The following is a 16,361-nucleotide window of genomic DNA, read 5'->3' as shown; positions in this document are numbered from 1 at the left end:
CAAAAGTAATTCTTTATATGAAACTTTGTCCAATTTAACTCCCCTAGATATCCCCTCTATCATCTGTCCTGGACTTGTCCAAATCGGAATCTTATAATTTAATCCATAATAATATTTCTTCCAGACTCGAAGTAAAGCACTTCTCAAAATATGAGCCTTAAAAATTTTGTCTACCTTTTTATCATAAATTAAATATGCCGAAAATGTTACAGTTCTTTACACTAGCAATCTTCAAGTGCATCAGGTAATGTGGTGATTTATTACAAGTACAAGCTGTAAATAAGTATTTTCTTCTTACCTTCCAGCAAACACTACGAAACCTGCTGCTTCTCAGCTGCCCATTAATCCCCTTCAGCCGTATGGTTGCCAAGTAATTGTTGTTTACAAATAATTCTTCCCATTCTTTACTACGTGGAACAAACATAAGAAAAGAACTTCTTAAAATTATTATTAAAGACTTAGCTAAGTGAGAAGCAGTGTAACATAATTTGGGATAAACAAAAGAAAAGGAAGTTTTAAATGTATATATTTAGCACTGTCCTATTTCTAAACGCATGGTTGTCTTTTTGGACACATTTCTTCCTCGAATTTAATGAATATGTAGATGACTGTAATTATGCCAGCAACTGAAATTCATAATGTCTATGGAGGCTATTCCATTTCCTCTAAAACGTTAGCAGTACAGCTCAGTGAATAAACAAGAAAAATGAATATTAATACAAGCACATTTGGGTTTCACCCATAGATAAAACAGTATCTATTTAAAAGGACACCTTACTCCAAAATTATGGATCAGAGAAGTATAGCATTGACTGATAGTTCTTCACATGATAGATTTGCTTAAATGAAGCTTCTTTTCTTCATGTTATCAAGCTGGGCAGTTAAGAATGATAGAAGATGACTTCAGTTAACTTTTAGCGCTATTTACTCTTGCAATCTCTTTTACTTCTTTCTACATGAACAGTTTTAAAAATTTAACAGGTGCTAGCTTTTTTTAAAAAAAAACAACACCTGAAATAAAACTCCTCACTGTATAAACTGTTAAAAGCAAGCTTGAATACCTTGCAGTACCTACGGCTGGCTAGATAAACAACCTAAATATGCCTCCCAGGCACAAAGACACCAGGGGCTTAACACCTGTGCTTCATTAATATACAAGTAAATCTACTCTGCTGGGAAACAATTGGAAATTAATTGTCTCAAACCATTTATAGAGAATTTGAATACAAGAATGAAATTGTATTTCCTTTATTTTTCACAGAACACTATCACTCACTTGAGAAGCTAAAATGAAATAGTCTAAAGATTTTCTTTATTCATTAAGGTGTTGAAGATGAGATAAGTAAAACAAAACAAAAACACATTATCAGGTATATATGTAAGTAAAACTGAAGGAATACTTGGTATTTAAAAGATGCAAGATGAGTTATAAAATTACATCATAGCAGAATATTACCTACGCCCAGGAAGGAAGCAGCACCTAGCTAATCTTGGGTTATGAAAAAAAAGGAGCTAGGTAGGACTGATTAATATTTTGTTGGGAGATCAAACAAAATATATGTCTGCAAGCTAGATAGGAAAATAAAAAAAATGCAGAAGACGGTAGCAAAGAAATTTTATATTTTTGCCATGAAAATCACAGGGACATGCTCATGTTATCACCAATCAAGGTACCGTATTTGTGTAGTACATTTTTAAAAATGTGTTCTATATTGCTCTTATCTATTTTGACTAATGAAATTAATCAATATCTATTTTGAACTTAAACCATAAAAGTAAATTTCCAATTACAAAGAATGTTCATTCATTTCATCTTTCTGCTTCTCACCATACAAGAACTGAGAAAATATTCTCTAGAAAGAACTAACATCCAAATGAGAATTCTGTAGTTTCTGGGGCATTCGTACATTAATTTTTATCCCCCATTGCAAAAAGATTTCAAGCAAGTTTGTTTATTTTGATTAAAATTTTATCTACATGATTGGGGAAAATCATTTTGAACTAACCCAAATATTGGGATACCTCATTTTAGTACCCCAAAGGTAATTCTATGTTAAAATTGTGACCTTAAGTTTTATATTACTGCAAGACATAAATGGATCTTTAGTTGGAATCATTAATAACCATACTTTGATACTAAAACTATCAAGTTAGGCTCTTTAAATTCATGTTGAAGAAATTAATGGTTAATTTTCCGGAAATAGTAAAGCCTTGCATCTTATTTAGCATATTTCTTTCTAGGGCTAATTTAGAGTGTGATATTCATTTTACATTGATTTATGTTGAAATGTCTAGTTAAATATTTGCTACTCTGTTACACAATTGTTCTAATAAGTTTTCTTCTTAGTTAAATATCCTTTGAGTTTAGCTTGCTATGGTCTATTAAGTATCCTACATGCACATAGATATCCTACTGCTTTTGAAAATCACTAAAATAATAAATTTCCATCAAATGTCAACGTTCAAGGTGCTGGGAATATAGCCACACAGAATTTTATTGAGATTAAAACAAACATGCCATTTGAAAAGTCACAATTTTGAGTGGCGTTTTGAGTGGCAGGAACTTTGTGGATGGAAGTAAAGTATATATGGACCTATGAAGCACTGAATCAAAGCAGCAGTTGCTAAGCACATGGATCAGAGCTGACGACCTACTATGCATGCAGTATGCTTTGTTACTGTTATTGTTCAGAGAGAAAACTCTTATTTTCTAAATTGTTTGTTATGGGAAAATAATTAATGTGAGTGTTTTGTTATGTTTTGTGTTGTTTTCCTTAGCAACTACATAAAGTACAAAAGAAAACAAGTAAACAAAAATAAAAGCAATAAATGCAAAGAAGGCATTAAAGGTTTTTTTTGTCATGCATGCACGACAATGCTACTGAGATTTTACAAAAAGAAGGATGAAAAGTATGACAGAGTTATCATTTGCTTTGAAGAAGGCAGTGGTGTGGATCTTCACAACAAGTCTTTTTGAATGAAAGGATGTGGATATGGAACAACTGGTTTATATGATTTTTTTTCAGTCAGCCTTCAGGTCTGGGCCCTGGGACAATATTGACCATACTTGCAGATAGCGGTGAGACTGAAATAATGTTTTCCTGTTTCATTTCTCAGTATATATTGATCATATACTGACCTTCTAGAGTTGATGTGTATGTGTGTGCATGATTCTTTTTCTTTCATCCATGGCAATTCTAGATGGTGTTTGATGAGAGAGATCCAACCCCAACCCAAAGTAACAGGGTCCATATGGCTTGCCACTTATTCAACTTTTATTCAATATCTGCATGAGAACCTGGATAATATCATTCATCAGTATGCAGTATGCAGACAGGTATTTATAGGCATTTCTTGCTTCAGCCATGTAATATCACTGCTTTCTAAGCTGCAAAGCTTAACAGTGAGCTTCTGTATGCAATTAAAATGTTGTCACCATTAAAGCTCTTCATCCCTAAAGACCTGGTTACCTATGGGCCTTTTTTCTCATGTTTCTGTCTGACCACTTAGATACATCAACACACTATAAAACTATAAAACACTGTAACAAAGATATAATATATTCCTGGTTATTAATACCAGCTAATAAATGAACCACTGTACTCTGTACCAACTGTAATTTCTGAATGGTCTTGAAAAAATCCATGTAGATTTATTGAGTTGATGCATTATTTTCTATCTTGTCAATATTTTTCAGAATTGGCTCTATCTTACAGATATATACGGAGAACAGTATTATTTAGAGAACCTGGCAATTAACAGTAGTGGTCTTGAGATGGGGTTTTTTTTTGCTATTGGAATGTTAATGTTAATTATGCAGTAAAGATTATATTAGATAACCTTTATTGTCATTTTTTTACTGTGGGCACAATGGCACACATTAAAAATGAAATTTAGTTGCTTGCTCTCAAAGTTTACACATATATAACACACATTTAAACATACTATATACAACATATGTATAACAAAAGGGCTAAACATTTTTTTAACATTCTGAGTTGGCAGAGTGCTAATCCATATTGTTCCCCAATTTGCCAAGAGAATATTTTTTGTTTTTGTTTTAATATTTAAACCCAACATTAGAAATAAGGGAAGTGCATTTTTGAGTATGTTTATACAATCTGAGAAAGTGAAGAAAACAAAACCAAAGTCTTTTGTCTGGGTAAAATAATTTCAAATGCTCGTTCATCTGTTTTTCAGGTACTCATTTAGGTGCATCAAATAAAAGGAACATATCTTTACCTATTCTTGTAACTACTAAAATATAGAGACAACTGAGAAAATTGTTCTCTACTTTCAAGCATTATAACTGTTCTTGTTAATTCCTATGCAGATTAAGAACACAAAGAAAAGAAACACTGGATAAATGTTCATGATTGCCTCTACTACGGTGAACTGTTTTCATCCATCTATTCAATTTTGTTCTCCAGATCTACTCCAACCATGACTTATTCCCAGGAGAATTCAACATAAAGTATTTGAAAGGGAGACATGTTTAATGGTAGTGCTCCCAGGCTTCCCAAGCAGCTCTAATAAAATTCCAGTCTATGAGTCTATATTGAAACAGTCACTGCACACAAGCTACAAACCCTCCTTTTGTGTACGAAACAGCCTATTAAGCCCAATTACCTCACAGGACCATTATTACTCCACTCTGATAACTCTTTTTGCTTTCTGTAATACTGCTTCTCAAAGCAATACAGACTTTTTTCTACCAGGGCCCAAGAAGTGTAAAAAAAATCAGCCAATTCTTCTCCAATAATCACTTCAATACTGGTTTTATTAAGCTCATCCTTTAGACAAATAACTTTGCAAAACATAGCCTATGAAACTCACAGGAAATTTAGTAGAAATATATAAAGCATATTCAAGCCCAGCACCAGAAAGAGGGAAAGCTTCAGCATTAGAATTGCAGGTGCCAAAATCAACCAGATAAACACTGTTATCTATAATTACTTCATTTTTAGCTTAAATCACAGGTAATGAGGGAACTCAAGTTTCGAAAAGGCAATTAAGAACTGTACATAGTCTGCTTTCTGTGCAAAGAAAAATATTTTAGAAATGGATCATGGTGTTGTACTTTTAAATTCTTTGTAATCTTCTTTAACATAATAGACAAAGTAATGACTAGCCTCACATTATTTGTGATATAATACCTCTACTGATATTGGTAAAAATCATGATCAAGCTCTAAAATATGCCAGGGGAATCTAAATCTTAAATTATCCCTGAAAATTGTATTATGATCACTACCTACCTACTTACATTTAGATACAGTATTAGATAAGAAAATAGTTATTCTGCAACAAACTTGAAACCACTTAAAAAAACCTCAATTTTTTTTAAACCGAACACTTCCATTTTTTCAATACAAATGATTATGATGAAGTATCAAAGACTTTCTGATTTTCCATTAATTTAAATTTTATATTTTTCTGTGGAGAAATTTAAGACAAAAATAAAGTTCGATCACACAATTATAAGAATGGAACTTTGGGGAGACAGAATAGTTCAGGCTTTTAAAATCCTGGCACTTAACATTTGTTTAGAGATGTATGATGAAATTGTGTAATGCAGGGGTCCCCAACCCTGGTCCGTGGACTGGAACCGGGCCACGGCATGCCAGCAACTGGGCCGCACAAACAAGCAAAGCCCCATCTGTGGGATGCAGACAGCACACAAAATCACGCACGCTCTGGTCCGCGGAAAAACCTTACTCCACGGAACCAGTCCCTGGTGCCCAAAAGGTTGGGGATCTCTGGTGTAATGTATTTATTTATATTTATATGCAGTTCAAATAAAAGTATAATAAGAACCAGCTCAACAGTACAACAATTAAAATATTCACTGGCTCTGAAGCCAGTTTTTCTGTCTTTCATGTAAAAAGTATTGGGCTACATATTAACTATGCACTTGGGGCGAAGATATTCCAAAGTGAAGGTGCTGCGATAGAGAAATATTATCCCAGATAGAGGGGACATAAAAACTCCTTCACCAAACGAGAGTACAGGATTAGACACATCTTTTTAAAGGAGCCAAATCCATTAAGGTTTTTTCAGGTTATAAACTTACTAGATGACCTACTGGGAGGCAAAGAAGGACTCATAAAAGCAGTATTACACAATTATAATGGTTCTCGTACTCTAAGAAATAACCCACATATTTTGCAATAACTGTAGACTTCAAGGGCTTTGAAGTGGCAGTAGTTTGCTTCAGAAATAATGAGTTACTGTGATGAAGGCCTTTTGCTCCAAGCAAAGCCTCAACTGTCATACCAATTAAAGCTGGTCATGTTAGTTCTTTCAAATATGTGGTTGTTGTTTTTTTACAAAACCTTTTAAATGGAATTTTATCACAGCCAATAACCGAATTAATTCACAAAAATCAATATAGGAGAGTTATTTAAGAAGCCTCTATAATTCCAACATTTCTTGAACATTATCACACGAACAATAAAAAAAATCTTAAAACACACACATACATGCACACACAGGAAAAGTATAAACATGATGGTTAATCCTTGAAAGTAAAAGTTTACCACTTGCAGCAAGAATGTAGTGTTGAAAAAAACAGCTTTTGCAGACTCTTAACTTGGCCAGCAACGTTCCCGAGATTCTGCAGCAGCTGTTCTTGTTTTTTAGGTCACTAAAAACCTTATGGATTAGTTTAATTCTCAAATGATCAAATGCCAGGATGATTACAATTTAAACAAGAACAATTCAACACCCCAGAAACATGGTATGATTTAATTGTCAGTTTTAGTTACACTGGCACTCTAGATTAGAGTTTTGGATTAAGAAATGTTGGTGAAACAAAATATCCATGTTTTTTTATTCCCACAGTATTTCAGATTTTTAATAAATATTTTAATTATATTCACTTTAGTAATGAGCAATTGATGGTATTCACAGATAGGTGAATTTGCTGAAATTTAAAACATCTTTGACTAAGGTATCAGTATAAAATATTAAAGATATTAAAGAAATAGAATTTTATTTCAAATTCTATTTCTTTAATATCTTAAATATTTTTTTAAATATTTTAATTGTTCTTTAAATATATATATATATGAGATTGAATTTTGTAATCTAAAATTTTTTCTTTATTATTTCTGTAATTTAGAATTTGTGCCAATATATTCTTAGAGTTCTCAGTTCGAACACATGTGGTCCCTCCTCTGCAAAGTGACTTACAGAAAGGAACCAACCTTATGCTGTCACAGTTTCCATTAATATTATGAAACTGTCTTGTTTCACAATTGCTCCTTACATTACAGCAGAGAGAAAAAATTGGCTTCTGTATTAAGACATGAACAGTTATATTAGCTAGGTCCCGTTTTTCTTCTCTGTGATCTTTGTTTCTTCCACATTCAGACCCATTAAGGAAACAAAAATCTGAGCATACTGTCCACACAGAAGTACCATGCATTTTTACACTGCTGTTTCTCATACATGAATACCTGAGCCCATTTTTATGTTAGAATTATGAACAGGGACTTTTCCCAAAGTTTATTCCAGTGTTTGATTTTTTCCCCTTTGCTAACATTACAGTTTAATTTTACTCCAATATACTGAACAGGTGTTTCATAAAAGAGAATCACTGATGCACCTGGAGAGATTTGAAAGTATAGATGAAACTGGCCCATTTAATGAAAAGAAATTGCACTAATATAATAAATACAAATAAGTGGGACTGTAAAAGAAACTCCTTGTAATACTTTTGGGATAAGATCTGTATTCATAACTTCTCAATGGGCAACCATTTTATATCAAATAAATATTACAGCAATGTGTCTCCTTGTCATTTGCACAATAGCATAAGTCTAGTTACACACTTGCCTTAGAACAGGGGTGTCAAACTCAATTTCATTGAGGGCCGCATTAGCATTGCGGTTGCCCTCGGGAGGGCCAGATGGATGTGGCCAGGGTGGGTACGGCCTATTGGGTGGGCGTGGTTGGAGTGGATGTGGCCTACTGGGTGGCCGTGGCCAGCTCTACATCATTCGCTTCAAGGGTGCCTATGGGGGCCTGTGCAGGAGTGGGACAGATCTAAGGATCTCTGGCAGAAAGGGGTGGGACCAGGGCAGAGCCCATCAAGCCGGATATGTGAAGTAAGCAAGGGCCATTTGCTGGCCATTCCCAGGCGATAGTGCATTTCTTCATTCCTCACAAAGGATGACACCTACCCAGCATGCACCCAGGGGGTGGGGCTGACGCGGCAGGGGCTGGTTCCTCGCTCTTTCCAGATGGCCTTCTGGAGCTAAGACTGAATGCATTTCAGCATAGATGACTACCACAAAATTGTACATTAGCTCCCGGCCGGCCTGGGCCAGGGCCAAGGCAGCGGGGGCCGTTCCCTCACTGTTTCCAGGATGGCTTCGCGGGCCACATGAAACCACTTCCCTTTTCATATATATTCTTACAATCTTATCTATTTCAAACAAAAACAAAATGCTTAAAATGTGACTGCATTGAGTGCAATTTTAAAAGAAACTTGCTATGTAGAAAGAGAAAGAGAGCTTTACACACATAAAGCCAACTGGCAGAAGCAGCAAACCAAGATTCATAGTAAGACTCTTTGATAGCTCATCCTGGAAACCATGTAACTAGCTTGTCTGCTATTCTTCCTTACTGACTTTTTCTTGATTAATTAGAATGTATCATTTTCTGAAAGATCTGTCTACCTACATTTGTGTCACTTATCATTAGACATGGACAACATAGTTGTATTCTACAAGATCAAAAAGCTGAGCTAAAATATCCTGAACTGATATATAGCTTTTCTGAATTATGCCAGAAAGTGATTTAATCCTGCATTTGGTTTCAAACTGAACTTGAGAGGGAACTGTCAAGGAGTCATAAATGTATCTGAGATAATATAGAGCCCTCACATTATTTTAGATATATCAATATGTACTTCCAACTTACCTGGGAATAACTTGGCCTTGCTTGAAGGCAGAGTTAAATACTGTATTCATAATAAAGGTTTGTGGATAGATTCATTGCAATGCCAATGGTTTGTATATATGAATAGAGCATTTCAGTAATACTAGACAGATGAGTCCATGTTACATGAAGCAAACCTGCACTTAACCTCAAGCATTCTGTATGGTTTTCTCTGTGAACTACTGATTTATTCAGAAAATTCTTGTATTATATGTCACAAAATAAGAAAAAAGTAATATAGATATGGCAAATCAATATTTACTAGAATAAATCATTCAAACTAACATTTATAAATTCAAGTAAGAAGTGAAATTAATGTAAATATTTTAAGTACTACATGTAAAATATAATTTACAATCTTTAAAGGTATTTTCTCTTAAAATTACTGTCCACTGAATAAAATGAAGGCCTAATTCATCTACTTTAAAAACAGAAACATTATTGATAAATATTAGTATACATTGAAGAAAATACTTGTGAAATGCTAAAAGTTAAAAAACCTCACCTTCACTTTTATTTCATAGGTCACTGTTATATTATCTAATAAGATAATTAAAAACATGCAAGCAGCTGGTACTGCGGCTAAACAGATTAATGTAATAGTCTGTAGTCATATGTGCTGGCAAGAGGTTCACCTCTTTGGCGAGGAGAAGGTCAGCTGCCCTTGGGAAGGAGAGAAAGACAGCATTTATACCTTCTAATGGTATTATACTGCAAAAGATAGAAATCCATTGTTTGTTGACTGAAAGAAAATACTTTAACTAAAAAGATATGTGATTTTTGAAAATTATTAGCTGGGTTTTTTGTAAAAAGAACACAAACTTTTTTTTTCAAAATATCACAAATTCAAGTTCATTAAAAACAATTCAAATATGTTCAAGAATAAATTGATATTGATTTCATTGTCTAATATTAAGTTCCTTCAAGGAGATGTTGTTCTAGATTTCCTTATCTATACCAGGTTTCCCTGAAAATAAGACCCAGTCTTATTTTGTTTTGCCTCCAAAAGAGGCACCAGGTCTTATTTTTGAGGGGTGTCTTTTCCACTCACCTCGCAGTGGCAGCACCAACAACCCTGACCAGCCAGCTCACTTCTGTGCCCAAAGGAGCAGCTTCATTCTGCAACTGAAAATGGAGCTCCAGCCTGCATTTCACAGTTAGAGGCCTTCTGGAAAGGCCTCTGCAGCCGAGAACTGAGTTACAGATTGAATCCATAACTCGGTTCTTGGCTGCAGAGGACTTCTGGAAAGTCCTCTGATGGCAAAATGCAGGCCGGAGCTCCCTTCTCAGCTGTAGATGAGTCGAGGCAAGTGTCGATCCCTGGGAGGCCTGGCTGCAATGATAAGCTCCACCCCTCCTAGCTTGATTTGGGCTAATTTGGGGATAGGTCTTACTTTCGGGGAAACATGGTAGAAGCTGGGTAAAGGAATGCAAGACCGCCTCCTACCAAACACCTCCCTTCGGCCAGTCCGCTCCCACAGAGAGGGCCTCCTTAGAGTGCCATCGGCCAGACAATGCCGGCTGGCGACCCCCAGGGGGAGAGCCTTCTCTGTGGCAGCTCCTGCCCTCTGGAATGACCTACCCCCCGACCTACGTACAGTTGCGGACCTGCGCCTTTTTCGCCGAGCCCTGAAGGCCCATCTATTCCGTGCGGCTGGCCTGGCGTAGCTTGATTATGTTTCAGTGGGGGGTTTTTTACGGGTGTGTTTTTAGAACAGGCCCGTTATTTAATTCGATTTTAAAACAAACTATTTATTACCGTGGTTTTTAGTATCGCCTGTTCACTGCCCTGAGTCCCGCAAGGGAGATAGGGCGGTATATAAATTTAATAAATAAATAAATAAATAAATAAAAATCCACAATGGGCAATTTTGAAAAATGGACACCAGTAGGAAAATTCATGTGTCTAAAACTAATAGATTTATCTGTCTGTCTGTCTGTCTGTCTATCTCTGTCTGTCCGTCCGTCCGTCCATCACAAACAGTGTCTCTGCTCCTTACCTGATATATTTAGATATTTTAAATTCTTTGCTGTTATATTCCATTACATTGTTATATATTTTAAATTATAACGATGGTTTTAAATGTATATGTTGGACATGAAGAGAAGATTTTTCTCTTGTTTTAAAAATGCTAAATAAATGTTATAATTTAATGTAATACTAGTATGTATAAGAATATATCACTCAATTAACTTTTGAACAATACAGCAGTATTGCATCTAAATGAGAAGGCAAATCTGTATTAAGAATATCAACAAGATTAAGTTAGCCAATAATTTATATTGATACAATATGATTGCAAATTGTAATGAACTATGGTTTGCACTGTTACAGATTTTGTGTATGTGTATGTGTATAGACTACAATGAAGCCCAGAAATAATAACTAAATGACCCTATCCAATTCTAGTTTCTCACTGCAAGAGGAGGCAGGATAGACATGATTAGTTATGATGGATAATTACAGTGAATAGAATGGATTATGGAGTGAAGCTAAGATTGAAGTGCATTCAATCTGTTCAATCAGAAAACTGCAACCTTATTAATAAACAGGTCAGTTATAATTTAAGATAATTCCCACATTACAGAAATTTCACTGGTTACTGGTCCATATTATTGGTAATCTATAAAAACATAAGAATTGTGAAGAACAAATTTCCTGAAGATCTCCTCTATAGATTTGGCTCCAATCTTTTCATAGAAGCCCTTCTTTCAATCCCACCACCATCTGCAATGTAATGGGAGGCAACATGAAAGAAGTATTTGGAATTCCCAATGTAATCTGCCTGTTACTTTATACTCTGCTATGGCAAAATTCTTTCAATATTTTTTAAAACAGATTTTTGGCCAGCCAATTTTGTTTTGATGTTCTTATTAACTGAACCATATTTATTTAAAAATTATTATTTAATATTAATATTGCATGCAATGCTTTTACATTTTCTGCCATTAAATAATAATTATGTTAGGAAACAGGACAAATTACAGTCTGTATGTTCTAAAATACCAAACTGCAAAAAAAAATGTAAGTAAGGCAAATGCAAGGAAAGTTGCATTACAACCATTAAGAGCACATACTTTTAGACAAAAGCAGAAAAAAAACCTATTAAAAGCTCCAATTTTATTTGAAATAAATAAAAATATAGATCAATACAAAGAGTTTCAAAAGACAAATGCAAATTTAAATCTTCTAACCATATCTTTGCAAACCTCTTTTCATAATGAATCACTACTCATCTTTTATATGAAAGTCTTTCACATTTCACATTGTTAAACTAGACATTCAGGCTACAATTCTAGATGCATAGTTGTGGAATACACTAATAAAGGCATTTACCTCACAGTGCACAACACAGAACAAGGAATATGAATATGTGATGAATATGTGGCTTATAGTCAATTCCTACAATTATAAATATACATACTGTATTTCAGATTTTTCTACATCAAATTCAAAATGGTATATAATATTAAAAACAGTAACATGCTTCTGTTTAGGATGAGATATAAATAAATGCATTCAATTGTAAAGATTGGTCTTCTAGTTTCATTCATTATGGTAACAATTTCAATTATTTTCAACGCTTGCTCAGAAGACACTGGAGATTTGACCAATTTCTATTTCTCCATTATTAATTTTTTACACAATTATACTTCATTTTAATGTTAACATTCCCACATTCCTGCTCATCAAGCTCTCTTCTGTTCTTTGCAATGTAATTTGTAACTTGGAGCCAGCAATTTACAGCTCCCCTCATTATATGTTTGGAGTTACTTGTTACTGAGCATAAAATATTCATTTCACACCTTAAATGCTGTAATGCTACTTAATAGCAGTGCCAGGTTTGCCAACTATTAAAAGCCAAGGCATTTTTTTTCTTCTTCTTTAATATACTGTATGACCTAGCTCTATTATTTTCACTTTCTAATTGTAACAATAAATTAATACTATACACTGAAAAAAGGCTGGCATTATTTTATGGTTAAGTATGATTTTAGCACAAGTGTTATTTTGTGATCTTGTAATAAAGATACATTCATAGGATGTTTTAAAACTGTTAACAGTTGACTATGTGACAACATGGGGAGAAAAAGGCTAACTTCAATCTTTTTCATATATCAATGAACAGATATGATTCATGGTATATAACTACAGAGAAATACAATAAGGGAACAATCTATTTGCTGTTACACATCTTGACTGCAGCTAGGCTTGCATTTGCGCAAAAATGGAAGAGCAAACAAATCCCCACAGAGGAAGAGTCACTATATAAAATATTAGCATGTGCAGAAATGGACAGGCTTACAATGGTTTTGAAAGACAAATGTGGATCAGTTTACTTCGAAACCTGGGATAAATTTTACCGCTGGAGAGATTCGAGGAGGACGGTTGGGATTAAAGACTAGCGTTAAGATAGAAATATATGTTATTTTAGAATAAGTACTGTATATAAAACTTAGATGTATATTCAGAGATGAAGAACCGACTGTAAAATGTGGAATAATTTGATAAGAATGTATATACTGGAATGTCACGTTATATCCAATGTTTTTTTAATTGTATTATAAATAAAATTTTGCAAAAAAAAATATGATTCATTTTTTTTCAATAGAGCACACCATTATGTACAAAAGAATTATTGCACAATGTATTAAAATAAAGATAAAATTTGTATGTTTCTGATTCTCCAAATAATTAACTCCAAACAAAAGTGAATAAAATTGTTCATATTCCCTCCAAATCTGAAGCAGATATAAGATGGTATCTGAGAAGTCAATAGTGAGGCCATAATCAATGCTTCCTGTAGAAAGTGGAAACTCTAGCGCTTTTGAAAAAGCGCTCCTCTTGATTGGTTGATATGGCTCCTCTAGAACAGGCATGTCAAACTGCCGGCCCACGGGCTGGATGCATCATACTGAAACTGCGCCTGCCCCATTGCCGGCAATGGGGGGAAAAGTCATGATACGTCGTGCGACATCATGTGACGTCGCGAGTTTGACATGCCTGCTCAAGAAGGGTTTCCCTTGGATGTCCTTTTACTACACACTACCATCTATATTAATCTCCCTTTATGGAGAAAGCTGTGAAAAAGTGATGGGGCAATCAATGCAGTTTAGAAAATAGTGTCCCATGATTATAGTGAAGTGAGCCCATAATTATTCAAGCAGTTGCATTCTAGATCAACTCTAAGTTTCCAAGTAGTTTCCAAGGGTAGTCCTGTGTAGAACATATTGTAGTTTACAAAAGAGCTAACTAAAGCATAAGTTTTTATAAAAAGGGTCTTCTGGTCCAGAAAAGGGTACAACTGGAGCACAAGATAAATTTGGGCAAAGCCCTTCTAGCCAGGCATCAGAGTTCTAGTCATCAAAGTTTCTCACATGATAATATTCCTGCCCATTTTTGGAATAATGGCTGATTCCAAAACCAAAACACAAGTAGGGAATTCTGAGAGGGGACTATCCCTTTTCCCCCTACGCCATTTGGTATCAATTAGCGGAAATCCTTTTTTAATAACGACTTTTAAAAACTTAATTAACATTTATAAACTATAAGAACACTTGTATTTGGAATTTCCTTGTCCTGACAAATTGATATTACTGACTTCTGTTGAGGGGTGAGTGAAAGCATCATGTCATATTGTATTACTGTGTGATTTGGAGGTATTACTGTTTCGGACAGGAAGCCTGTGCAGAAAGTGGTGAAGGTGGCAGAAAAAGTTATTGGAAATTCACTTCCTTCTATCCAGGACACAGCATATAAGTGATGTTTGACTAGGGTCTGCAGTATTGTCTGAGATGCTACACATCCTCTCCATAACTGATTTTCTTTGTTACCTTCACAGAGGAGGCTTTGCAGTATCTGAAGCAGGACAACTAGATTTTGTAATAGCTTTATACCATATTATATCGACCTTGTTAACTCTCAAGTTTCTTAACTCTTTTTTCTGCCATGTATCCTAAATTGTCTATGATTAATATATATCGTGCATTCAGAAAGTATTCAGACCCCTTTCACTTTTATCAATTTTGTTATGCTGCAGCCTGATTCTACTGTTGTTGAAATTAATTTTTTTCTCATTAATCTACACTCAGTATCCCACAATGACAAAGTGAAAATAGAAGTTTAGAAATGTCTGTATGTTAATTAAAAAGAAAAAACTGAAATATCACATTGGTATAAATATTCAGAATCTTTGCAACAATAAGTGAAATTTAGCTCCTACTTTTCTTGATCGTTGCTGACATGTTTATACACCTTGATTAGAGCCCACTGTGGTAAATTAAATTGATTGGATGTGATTTGGAAAGGCACACATCTCTCTATAGGATGTGCCACAACTGACAATGCATATTGTAGCAGAGCAAAAGCCATGAAATCAAAGGAACTGCAGAATTCAGTGACAGGGATTATTGCAAGGCACAGATCTGGGGAAGGCTACAACAAAATTTCTGCTGCACTGAGTTCCTAAGAGCAGAGTGGCCTCCATAATTTTCAAGTGAAAGAAGTTTGGCACAACCAGCACTCTTCCAAGAGCTGGTTGCCTCATCAAATTGAACAACTGGGGGAGAAGGGTCTTAGTAAGAGAGGTGACCAAGAACACGATGGTCACTCTTACTGAGCTCCAGAGATCCTGTATGGAATGGGACAGAGTTCCAGAAGGACAACCATCACTACAGCCCTCCACCGATCTGGGTTTTATGGCTGAGTGGCTATAAACTGAGTGGCTATAAACTGTGTCAAACACATGAAAATCCACTTGGAGTTTGCAAAAAAGCACCTGAAAGACTCTCAGACTTTGAGAAATAAAAGCCTCTGGTCTGATGAAACCAAGATTGAACTGTTTGGCCTCAATTCTAAACATTATGTCTGGAGGAAACCAGGCACCGTTCATCACCTTCCCAGTATCACTCCAACAGTGAAGCATGTTGGTGGAAGTATCATGCTGTGGGGGTGTTTTTCTGCAGCAGGGCCTGGAGACTGGTCATAATTGAGGGAAAGCTGAATGGAACAAAGTATAGCGATATCCTCAATGGAAACCTGTTCCACAGTGCTCAGGACTTCAGACTGGGTTGAAGGTTCACTTTCCAACATGACAATGATCCTAAGACAACACAGTGGAGTGGCTTAGGGATAACTCTGTGTATATCTTACAATGGCTCACCCAGAGCCCTGACTTGAACCCTATTGAACATCTCTGGAGGGACCTGAAAATGGCTTATCTACTGACAATTGCCATTTAACCTGACTGAGCTTGAGAAAATTTTCTCCAATCCAGGTGTGCAAAGCTTGTCACGTCATACCGAAAGAGACTTGAGGCTGTAATTGCTGTCAAAGGTGCTTCAAGCAAGTACTGAGCAAAGGGTCTGAATACTTATGTCTACAGTATGTGATATTTCAGTTTTTCCTCTTGTAAT

General features: G+C 35.2%; 1 protein-coding gene across 1 annotated transcript in view; it reads right to left on the bottom strand.

Moving 5' to 3' along the window:
• TBC1D5 (TBC1 domain family member 5) overlaps window positions 1–16,361 on the bottom strand; it is a 358,979-nt gene that overhangs the window by 177,305 nt on the left and 165,313 nt on the right. The window contains exon 5 of the mRNA XM_015810742.1: window positions 299–407. Within this exon, the coding sequence (XP_015666228.1) occupies window positions 299–407 (109 nt within the window). The remainder of the gene's footprint in view (window positions 1–298; window positions 408–16,361) is intronic.

Source organism: Protobothrops mucrosquamatus, unplaced genomic scaffold, assembly GCF_001527695.2.
Source record: "Protobothrops mucrosquamatus isolate PMUCROS unplaced genomic scaffold, P.Mucros_1.0 scaffold18, whole genome shotgun sequence".
NCBI lineage: Eukaryota > Metazoa > Chordata > Lepidosauria > Squamata > Viperidae > Protobothrops > Protobothrops mucrosquamatus.
This window is presented reverse-complemented; position numbering and strand designations above follow the sequence as displayed.